At 32.7% G+C, this 12391-nt stretch overlaps 1 protein-coding gene across 2 annotated transcripts in view; it reads left to right on the forward strand.

Moving 5' to 3' along the window:
* LOC126778488 (heterogeneous nuclear ribonucleoprotein L) overlaps nt 1-12226 on the forward strand; it is a 400772-nt gene extending 388546 nt beyond the window's left edge. For both annotated transcript variants that reach the window (XM_050502099.1, XM_050502100.1), the window contains 9 exons: nt 289-368; nt 2508-2603; nt 2960-3070; nt 3963-4084; nt 4580-4730; nt 5345-5463; nt 5953-6041; nt 6711-6864; nt 9134-12226. In XM_050502099.1, coding sequence (XP_050358056.1) covers nt 289-368; nt 2508-2603; nt 2960-3070; nt 3963-4084; nt 4580-4730; nt 5345-5463; nt 5953-6041; nt 6711-6864; nt 9134-9137 — 926 coding nt within the window. In that variant the 3' untranslated portion in view covers nt 9138-12226. The remainder of the gene's footprint in view (nt 1-288; nt 369-2507; nt 2604-2959; nt 3071-3962; nt 4085-4579; nt 4731-5344; nt 5464-5952; nt 6042-6710; nt 6865-9133) is intronic.
* The last annotated feature ends 165 nt before the right edge of the window (nt 12227-12391 follow it).

Below are 12391 nucleotides of genomic sequence, written 5' to 3' on the forward strand. Positions count from 1 at the left end.
CTATGTTTTAATTTAAGCCTTGCACAGCGACCTTGTAATAGCTTGTCAATAATAACGCCTTTGTGTTGTTGTAGATATTAACCGACGAATATATTGATCGTCTTGAATAAATATAATATTTACATAGTTTTATTGGATATAATTATTAATGTGAATATTTTTAAGCGTTAAATTTGATCTTGAATAATGACACGTCTGTATATTTTATGTATATTTTCATGATAAATACCATCGGTGTTTATCACGTTGTTTGTGTTTTTATTTAATTTTAATTGTTTTTGTTTTCAGATATGGACTTCGGCAGTGGCGGTCCACCGCCTCCGGGAATGATGAAAGATAGACACGGCCCCCCACCTCCGCATCACCCGGTTAGTTGATTTTTTTTTATTAACCACCCGGTGGTTAGTGTTTTTTCCTCCCTATTATATATATTCCTGATGCGTCACTAAATTAATACTATGATGTTATATCCTTTGTATATGTGAGGGAATTTATTATACAAATATTATACATACCTAAGCTTCGAATCGGAACACAGCAATACAAATTATTCAGCTTTCGAAACTTTACGCTAGACTTACGATAATGATGTTTAGCAGATTGAAAAGTAGAAGAAGTCTAAACGCTTTTTTATAGAATAGGTAGGCAGATGGGCTACTGACCCGATGGTAAGTAGTCAGCATCGCCTATAGGCATTGGAATTATAAGAAATATTAACCATCCCCTACATCGCCAATGTGCTACCTTGGGAACTAAGATGTTATGTCCTTTGTGCCTGTAGTTACATTGGCTCATTCAACTCTTAAAACGGGAACACAACCCGTGATGAATTGGTCGTACCTACCCAGTCGAACTTCCACAAAGCCTTACCGCCAAGTAATTACGCAATGTTGATACGCTGTTTAATTAAAAAACACAGCAACACGTATTTACTTTTAGAAGCTTACAGCTAGAGTTTAATTGACTATCATCAGCGATGAAAAGTAAGGGGTACACATTAAAATGCTTCAAATCAAAACATGTTTGTTGGATTCGCTATAAAATTGAACATAATATTTTATTGAAAATAAAATTTTTGCGTTATAAATTTTTGTCCTATGTCTTGTTTTTCGATTGCTGTCATTCAAAATTAAATAAAACGAAGAAAGTAGTAAACTAAATATTTACTTTGATGTCAAAATTTTCTGTTTTCTAATCAATAGTATACATATGTAAAAAATAGGTCAGACATAGTGAATGAGAGAAGCAGATATCATGATAAAATAAATCCAGGATAGCTAATAACTATAAATTGTAGGGTCTAGGACAAATTTCAAGTTGAGAATAATAATTAATTCGTTTGCACAAATTAATTATCCAGGGTGTCTAGGATAAGCTACTAGCAGAACACAACAAGTGCACCGTGCCACGCCAGAGCATAGACCCCCTTATCCGCTTTTTGTTTTCTGAATGAGTGTATGCTGTTGGCCACATTGGCCTTTACAGCGTCACCGGGAGTTGGGGCGAGTACTAGACTCCGCCTTGAAATTGGAGCCGTCTCGGGCTCTACATGACGACCATCCTGAGGGTGTCTCTTACGAGATCGCACCTCGGCTCAGAACGTAGTCGGTGGGGTAGGAAGCGCTTCTGCAAGAAGCACCATACTATGTCACGACCGGTTTCGTGACCTCACTAGTCGGGGAACGGTGTATAGTGTTTTCCCTTCGAAGGGAGCGTTTGCGACAGTTATTCCGTCGTCTTTGTCGTCCAGGACGTGCATTGGACGCCTGAGTCTGTGTGGACCTTAGCCGCGGTGGCTCCGGTCTTTTTATGCTGATCACAACGACTCGAGTAGTAGGATATCGAACGATTAGCTAGGCGGCGTGAGCGGTGCACGTGTTGTTTACAGATTTCTTACCAGCTGCGCAAGGCGGCGCTGGCGCCGTCACATACATATATTGATTGATTGACGGTTCGTGATTGGTGCCTTTCAGTGACCGTTGAATAGTAGAATAAAGCTATTTAAAACAAGTTAAATTATGTTATGTTTTACTTGGACATTGCCCGTTAATGAATATTTAGTTACAAATATTTCAAAAGTTCTCGAAAATTTTGCTCTGATTTGACCAACAATAGTTGGGCTAGTGGCTAGTTTATAAAGCTATAGACTTCATGTTGAGCCAATGCAGTAATAAGGGTTTTCCGCTACAAAATTATCAGTACAACAGCTACTGCTGCTACTTAGGGCTTGGATTCTGGAAGTGTTTTACTCCTGCGCCTCGGAAAGCACGGAAGCCGCTGATCTCGCACCGGAATTCTTTCCAATCGGATTATGCGCACTCGTCAACTATGATATATCCAGCGCAAGTTGACCAGTCAAATTATTCTATGTAATATTTTAATTGTTATATGACGTGTAGGTCCGCATTTACCTAACCATGTGTCATTTGCGGCCTATTACTGTATGTAATTAATTGTGACTGTGGTTTTTTTTATATTTAATTAATATTATATGATACCTTTGACAGCGCGATGGTCGTGGTTACGGTCCAGAAGGGTACGGCGGGGAAGGGTTCGTACCACCTCCTCCGATGCACCACCCACCTATGCCACCACAGAATCAGGCGAGTTAATTAAAAATAACCTTTACTTTGATACGTTTCATAGAACTATTCTTTAAGAATAAACTCGATACATGTTCTAAATTTAGATATAAAAAAAAATAAGGAGACTATTTTCTAACTTCGATCGACTTTATTAACTTTATACTTTAAATTTTTTCTAACATACTTATTTGGTTATATAATCGTTTATTTCGAATTATACAAAAACGATGATAATATAAACTCATCGTAAATTTGAATTCCTTTTTATATTAATATTTTCGAACATACTTACATACACACCTTATCCGTGTATATCGATAACACAGCCGTTATATTTTTTTATCTATATGCTCAATATAATCGTTTAATTCCAGGGTGGTCCCCCCCAACAAGGAGCGGTGATGATGGTATACGGCTTAGACCCAAATACGGTCAATGCAGACCGATTGTTCAACCTTTGCTGTTTATACGGAAATGTTGTGAGAGTAAGTACATTTTTTTTTTTAATTTAAGTAAGTTTTGCAATTTTAAAACAGGTATACGGATTTTATTTTACACACACTCATGCATAGGTAGATATACCACACACACGTGAAAGCTCAGATAAAAATACTCACTCACAGAATAAATTCTTCAATGTATTTTTTAACTAAGTTAATCCTATATTGGTAATATTTGGATCAATTGATATAAATATACATACATAATATGATATTCGTTACTTTATGTAGACAAAATGAAATAACATTTTACAAGCGTTAGGTGATTAAAATTTGAATAGTTTGAAGTTAAAAAAAGACCAGCTGGTAATGTGGTAATAGGGGCTTATTGTTATATGAAGGGAAGAGATATTAGAAACCCTATGACCGTCTCTGCACCTCTGACAACAAACAAACTCACTGTCGCATTTATAATATTAGTAAGTTTAATTTATTTTTATCTATTCTTATAACTATAATATTAAAGTTAGCACACATATCAGTCAAGTTTCCACTTTTAACTAAAACATGATTAGAACAAATCCAACTAATAATAATAATAAATCATATAAGATATGACGTATTTTATCAAAACTGTAATCGTCGATCGTTAAATTTGTATTTTCCTTGTCCACGCCTGTTCTATACACATCGCCATATTATTTTCTACTATCGCAGCGTGAAGTACTTACTATAGAGATGTAATCTCCTCGATAAACTTTATTTATTACAGAAAGCAAAGCAAAAAATATCATAAAGCTTAGCGCGTTCAAATATACATACTCTTTAGTAAACAAATTAAGTATTAAGGCGATAAACGTGTCGATTTTATTTGTCTATCGAACGTATCCATGGATTGACCAATTACAAATAAGCACGATTGTTCTTCGTCCGACAGATAAAGTTCCTCAAAACGAAGGAAGGCACTGCGATGGTTCAAATGGGTGACGGCGTTTCCGTGGAACGATGTGTTCAAAACCTCAACAATGTCACCGTCGGCGACTACACCCTCACACTCGCGTGAGTATAACAACTGCTATAAAGAATCGGATATATCCTCTAATTATGAACGGAGGCAGCCTTGGCTATGACACGTAAATTATAGCTGAAGATTAAAGTATTAAATTCGGGTTAGTACCACTGAATTTTCATATGATGAATATTTGTTGGGCGATGAAGGAAAACATCGTGAGGTAATCTACATGTGTCGAACGAAAATTTCCACATATATATCCATTAACCCGTATTAGAGCATCGTCGTGAAATAAACTCCAAACATTCTTCTCAAGAGGAGAAGTTATTCCCAGCAGTGGGATATATTAGCGGTTACTTTTTAGTACTGCTAAGTAAGTTATTAAATTACGTTTTAGAAATCAATAACGCATGGGTATAGCGTTTCTAAGGACTGAAGGCTGTTACGTATACTTTAATATTGAGCAAATTATGGAAATATCTATTTATGTACAACAAATAGTAATAATAGTACGTGTTCTAATAAGCCGTTTCATTTTTCAGTTTCTCAAAACAGGCGTACCTATCGGAAGTGATGAACCCTTACCCACTGCCAGACAAGAGTCCCTCGTTCAAAGACTACGTCGGTAACAAGAACAACCGTTTCCTGACGCCCGCCTCCATACACAAGAATAGGATACAGCCTCCGTCCAAGGTAACTGACACAGATTTACCTAAATAACTTATTTGGTGTCTGGTAACATTTTAGATACACGATTAAAATCTATTCAACTATTATAGTAACTTTATAAATAACTAGCGAATCGTCCCGGCTTCACGGGTAGATAAGAGGAAAAATGTATTTTGGATGGGATTTGCGTAAAATCCATTCTTAGTGAGCGTCTACGTCAGGAGTAACCGTGACAAATTTCAAGTCAATCGGGCGAATAGTTTAGGAGATATCGTGATGAGTGCTATTTCGCTTATATATAGATAATATATACTACAACAACATTTCATTTTAGATCAAAACAACAATTCTTCTGAATTCGTATCCTCTTTTTCCCTCAGTCAGCTGTGTACTTCAATTCTATCACTTAATCGACTTTTGACTACGCATTGAGTAATGCTTATTTATGAAATAGTTTCAGTTCAAATAGTAGTTTATCTTAATAAAAAACAAGTAATAATTAAATAGAAATATACAAAAATAGACAATCCGAAATAACTTTCAGTAAAATTCTATTTATGGTCTCTTTATTCTATGCATTTGGTAACAACGCTGGTCAGGTTAGTATTAGATTACTAATGCTTTGAAATCATCGACAGGTTCTGCATTTCTTCAACACGCCACCCGATGTGTCGGACGAACAGCTGTTACAGGTGTTCCAGGACTACGGAGTGACGCCTCCTCATACCATATCCAAATTCCCGCTAAAGAGCGAAAGGTGACACAGTTCCTTTTCTTCACTTCTATTTTTCGAAAAGTCTTCCTCGATGTTTTAACTGTATATTTATAAAACAATAGTATATATGTCATTTTTAATAAAAAAATAACTATAAATACATAATGTTCAAGGAGCGAGTTTTTTTTATAGAGTAGGACGAGCATATGGGCCACCTGATGGTTAGTGGTCACCAACGCCCTTAGACATTGGCATTGTAAGAAATGTCAACCATCGCTTACATAGCCAATGTGCCACCAACCTTGGGAACTAAGATTTTATGTCCCTTGTGCCTGTAATTACACTGGCTCACTCACCCTTCAAACCGGAACACAACAATACCAAGTACTGCTGTTTTGCGGTAGAATATCTGATGAGTGGGTGGTACCTACCCAGACGAGCTTGCACAAAGCCCTACCGCCAGGAAGTCTCCCTGCTACCATAAATTAATAAACAAAATATCTAATATGACGTAAAAATGATAACTTTCAGATCATCGTCGGGTTTGATGGAGTTCCAGAACATATCCCAGTCGGTGATGGCCATTATGGCGTGCAATCACGCAACCATACAGCATCCAGGTAACATTTCATAGTTATATGTCTTCTATATACACGTAGAGTGGAGCAATATGGCTGTATCGTCTTATTACGAGTATATGAACGTTTTCCAATTCTAAATTTAAAAAGATTTTTTTTTCTTAATGTGTTTAGAGTTGAGGGACGTACGTATTTGCTTTTTATAGAATAGGAAGGCGGACAAGTATATGGGCCTCATGATGGTAAGTGGTCACCAACGCCCATAGACATTGGCATTGTAAGAAATGCTTACCGTCGCTTATATAGTCAATTCGCCACCAACCTTGGGAACTACGGTTTTATGTCCCTTGTGCCTGTAATTACAACATCTCTTAAGATTTTATGGTTTTGTATTTATATAACTCATCTTCCGAGATGGCTCAGTGGTAAGAACGCGTAAATCTTAACCGATGATCGTGGGTTCAAACCCGGGCAAGCACCACTGAATTTTCATGTGCTTAATTTGTGATTATAATTCATCTCGTGCTTTACGGTGAAGGAAAACATCGTGAGGAAACCTGCATGTGTCTAATTTCACTGAAATTCTACCACATGTGTATTCCATCAACCCGCACTGGAGCAGCGTGGTAGAATAAACTCCAAACCTTCTCCTCAAAAAAGGGAGAGACATAAACATAAAAAAAAAAACAAGTGAATTATTAAATATTTCAGGCGCGAAATTCCCGTTCGTTATGAAGCTCTGCTTCTCGTCGTCGAGGCAGATCGGTCAGGGCAAGGGACAGACTCCGACCAAGAATCAAAACCACAGTCAGAGCCAGGACAACAACCGGCAAGGTCACGACAACGGCATCGATCAGGACTACTAGTAAGAACTGTTTCAATTAGTTTGTACGTGTAAAAATATTCTCTGAAGACATATAATAAAGAGTAAATAACGCAAAGTACTGAAAAAGACATGCGAATCGTGTAGCCGTCGGACCAATGTTAAGTCGATTGAATGTCGAGGCAGTGTTGCCAGTCATGCCAAAGAAATGTTACCAGCACTCAAAAATGGTTGGTGGTTTTTTTTTTTTTTTCTTTCGTGTATATTACGTGGTCTTCGATTGCACAAATCTGTAAGTAGCTAGCTGTAGTGTATCGATGTTATTTTTTAAATGTCTATAACGTATTATGTTTTGTCAGCTAGCATTTTAGCCGGCCTAAAATAAATTATAATATTATGGATTTGAAATAAAAAAAAAAAAAAAAACGTTTGTTTTTAATTAATTAAAATGGCGTTTTGGAAAGTTTTATTCATACATTTTAAATGTTAAATAAATATTATTCCATATATTTTAAACCTTTTTAAAGTAGGGACCATAGAGCATTATTATCTATGTTCGCTTGTCAAAATTCAAACAATTGACTCATTTGTCTGAAACGCGATAGATAAACGAAATTTTAACGATTATATGTATATAAATATTAATGTAATTAAAAAAAAAAAAAAAAAGAATTTTATTTCTTTAAATTTAGAATCTTTTTATTTTTACTCGAGAATTTTGACAGGTATACATAGATACCTTTTCTATATACCCTTCTTGATTGTTTTAACGAATTATATATTCTTATATAAAATGTACACTTTCCTAAACTACGTATATGTTTGTATAATATTTTGACCGTTTGACACTAGAGCATTTGGCGTATTCGATTCTTTTTTTTTTTTTTTTTGTTAAGCTTTTCCGTGTATGTCTAAGCCAAAAATATTAGCCAAAGTGTTAGTAACATGTATAAATGTTAAAATATAGAAAAATTGTACATAATCTGAAAATTGTATTGTTTGTTTGTTTTTTTTTTTTTTGTCTATAGTTCGTAAATGTATCAAGTACTCGAGTGTCGTTGATATATTGTTTTATTGTCATCTAAGGCTGAAATCCGTTGCACACGTTCAGTCTTAGAAAATGCCTTAGATTAATAAGAGTTGGCTATTAGATCGCTCGCGATTTTGAAATCGTCTAAACTCATTTGAAACCGTTATGTATAAAAATAGTTGTATAAAAACATTTATGTGTATAAAGTTATTTATATATATATATTACATATATATATGTTTTTGTTAAAAAAAAAAAACTTAAATTAAGCAGTTCGATTTTATCAACGGAAATCCTTGAACGCTTTTATTTCTAATGAAACAAAATGTATCATGAATGACATATCTGACGTTATAAATCAATCGTGACTGAAAAGTCAATTTTCAGATATAAAATTATGTAGATAAATATATATAATGTATATTATTATATGTATAGTCGTGCACTACTGTCGTTATATTTTGTGACGTTCGTCTAATTGCTTTATAGGCTTGAACAAATTTTAGATTTGTACTTAAAATGCTGAATATTTTGTAGTATTAATGTAATATAGATTAGACTAGTCGTGCTCGACTGTACATTCGCTGATCACGTCAGAATTACCTATGTCAATTTCGATTATGTATAATGGTCTATAGTTCGAAATATATATACATATATATATGTATAGTTTTTAATCGTATCAGAAAAATACGTATAATAACATTATTCTACGTGATTCAGTTCAATTTATTTATGACCTGCCACATTGAAAGTCGTTTATTTTATTTTTTTTTATATTTCGAACAATATACCGCTTAGTCTATGGAGTCTATGGCCACTCTATGGTTTTAACTGTGTGTTGTGTAAATGCTTACCTACATATCAAAATGACAAATAATGTATAGTGTAATTGTATTTGGTAACTACATGTCTTTTTAAATGAGTCTGAGGCGGTTCTTGCTCTTCTTTTTTTTTTTACTTTTTTAATTTCGAATGTCGTTGGTTTTTTGTTTCTTTTATTTTTACTCACTAGTCAATGACTATTACAGACATTTATACTTACATTCGCGATATAGACGAAAATTAAAAAGCTACATGTTTTCAAATTGAATTTTACAAAGAATTACAATCAAATTTATGACAAAAAAAAGTCATAATAATAATTGTACAATGTTTGTTACATACGACATGAAAATCCTTTTATTAATGTGAGAAAAGACAAACTCAAGTAAACAAATTTTTCGTCTGTACCGACATGTCTGAAACATGCAAACTCACAAGTAAAATATTTGCTTCTAGCTAACGGCGATGTGGCGGCGAACACACAAACACACATATCAAGACGGACGGCACACAGACACACACAGGCACACCACTACGAGTGCAAGGGGAATGGGGATAACATGGGGATTGCCATTGCTTAATTATTTAAAAAAAAAAACATTTAAATTACAATTTTTCGGAGCCACATTACAATAATGACTGAAGGGTAAATTTTTTTTAGCAATGGCAACATTTATAATTCCTTTATATTATAATTTGTGATCTAGTTCACTCATAAAGACATTAACAGATAGTTTATATAATATTAGACACTAAAACAATTTGTTTCAAAGAACACATGATTACATTTCCATTATATATATTATTCTTTTTTTTTTCTTATCTTTTGTTTTTTGGGGTTACCCGTTAAATGCAAACGCATTTCGTTTTACGTAGCGAGCGATTTAGTTTTTATAAGCATTATTCCCATTTATTGTTTAATACTAGTTTTAGTTTAGTATCGTTTTTAATCGGTGTCATTTTCAAACGTTATTTTCCTTACATTCGACTGTAATTTCTAAGTGTCTTTTTTAGTGATTAGTTGTTTAATTAAACAATTATTTATCTCCTTCTGTCTATGTTATTGATTTGACCTTCGAAATCTTCTATTACAGACTCACTCTCTAAACAGTGCTTATAAATAAGGCCCTAAAAAATTAATATATAATTTCAAGTTGTGAAAATGGCACCGTTTTATCCATTTAGTATGAGGTTAATGAGTTATTAATTTGATATGTACGCAATGTCGTACAAAGATGTAGATTTTCTTTTTGTTTGTAATTAAAAAAAAAAAAAACTTTATATTATGATTTATTTTGTAATATTTTGATAATTCGGTTGTACGATAACTTGGCAGTTGTGAATTGTACAAGAAATAAAAATGTGGTATAAGGTAGATTATTTGAGTTTTATTTTTCATTTTTTATTAATAGGCTTGGAGTGTGCATGTTTTGCGATACGCATGTTGTGACGTCACAGTATTGTGGCGCAGTTGACGTTTCGTTTAACCTGATCCGTTTTAAGAACCAAGATGTGTAATTATAAGAATAGTTTAGCACTCTTTAGGCTAGTAGTAAGTGTCATTGCAATGTCAATTATATTCGACTAGAAAAAAAAATTATGAACCGTAACAGATTTTCTATAAATTTTTCTTAAAAATTATAAAAAATGTGACGATTGGAATAAAATTAAGAACGCCAGCACAATAATTTATCGTTCAAACTTTGCAGGTGATGTTTTTATGTTGAATGAATTGTGAGGTGATATTTCAAAAATGGAATTTCCTGCAAATTTTGAACTATTTTTTTTTTTTTAGAATTAGATCGTCAATACACGAACACCAAATGATACCATAATCACGCTGTCTTTTTGTTCGTACTTAGAATAGATTTGTATGGTGTGAAGTGTGGTAACCTGCCTATATTGCTGTTTATGATATTACTGTATGTCTTTTAACTGTTTGATTAAACTAACAATCAAAAGAAATGAAATTTAATTTAAAAGTATTTTTTATCTGTTATACCGTAAACAGTTTTATAGTCAGCAAAAAAAAACTAATAACCCCTTTAATAGTTGATTAAAACCATTGTTATCAGGTAAATAGATGCATATCTTTTTCTCTAGAAATATTTTCAAATTTGAAAAAAATAAATGTGTTAGTATTAGGACATTGGTGTCGTGATAGCTTACTATGTTTTGTGTTTGATGTATATAAGGAAATAAATTACTTTGTCAGTAATATTTTTTATAATAAGCGCTATGGAATATTGTATTAAAAACGTAATGTCAACGATTCGATCAACTCTTCATTAAATACATCCACGAGGCGACAGAAATAACGACTGATGGCTCATTTATTTGTAAACGTTTTTTTAACGTATTTAAAATTGATTCGATTGCAAATAAACTTATTTAACGAGACAAATTGCTGTCCTTTTTAAACTTACATACAAAAAAAGAGATAGCGATATTTTTTTAATTAGCTTGGTTAACAGATCGTGTACAAATTAATGCATGTAAATTCATTTAAAATTTCTTAATGATAGATAAAAACATATTCGAAATTCGATTTGAAATACGTTAATCATACTTTACAAATATGGCCGTTTTTAAATACTACGCTCAAAACAAAACTGTAATAAATTCACAACACTTGTATGTGACACACAGCACGAAATGTCTGAACTGAAAAATATAAACATACATAATAATACCGCACTCTAGCCTTTTACATATTTTAAGATAATGTAACGATTATATTTAGTTCTTGTTTCTTATTTCTAGACATTACATTGGTATTAGGTACTTGTAGTTACATCGTAAACATTAAATACATGTCAACACAACAAACTTCTTTCATTTAAACACGACCAGAACATTCTATAAACCCTCAGGCCTCAATGGATACATCCTACCACAAAACAAGGAATACAAAACGCAACTTTAAGCACTTTTATTCGCCTATTTTAACTTTTCATTGAAACTAACCTAAAAATCTTGCAAAATTTATTAAATTGTTTATAGTAAAAGAAAACACTAGATAACCTATATTATACTGTAATTTCTTAAAAAGTCTTCACTCCTATTCATTTTTTTTTTTTAATAAATTCTAAAATTCTAAATTTAAAAGCATTGATTATTGTGTTTGACAAGGTTAGGAAAAACAATGATAATTAGTATTCCTTTTTACGGACGACAATAAACTTTAGTTGAGATACATTTTAAAATTTAAATGAAATATATTTATCATACACTCTCATTATTACGACGTGCCATTATTATGATTGCTCAAATAAATATATATATATATATACACAAATTTTATAAAAATTGTTAAAATGTCGCAAGCTTATGTCGTAATTATTTTTCGCACCAAAAATTCATAAATGTATAAAGTGTGAAGATAAAAAAGTTAAGTTTAAATGTACATATTAAATTGTTTCGTTATGAAATATATTTCTCTTAGTTTTATTGTAAAGTCTATGTAATAAATTATATTTAATGTTAGGACGCTGCACGTACGACGCGAAAATATGTGAATTGTAAAGAAATAAAAAAGTTTTTGATTGATCTGTGTTTTTTTAATATTACTTAATCATGGCCAAAACACATGAATGAATAGTAACGTAGTATAAACATTAAACTCTTTAAGATAATAGTATTACCGTTTTTTATATTTCCCGCTGAAATATTATTCCCGCCTTCCCTATTTTACTTCCGCTATAAACATTGATA

Source organism: Nymphalis io, chromosome 26, assembly GCF_905147045.1.
Source record: "Nymphalis io chromosome 26, ilAglIoxx1.1, whole genome shotgun sequence".
Classification (NCBI taxonomy): domain Eukaryota; kingdom Metazoa; phylum Arthropoda; class Insecta; order Lepidoptera; family Nymphalidae; genus Nymphalis; species Nymphalis io.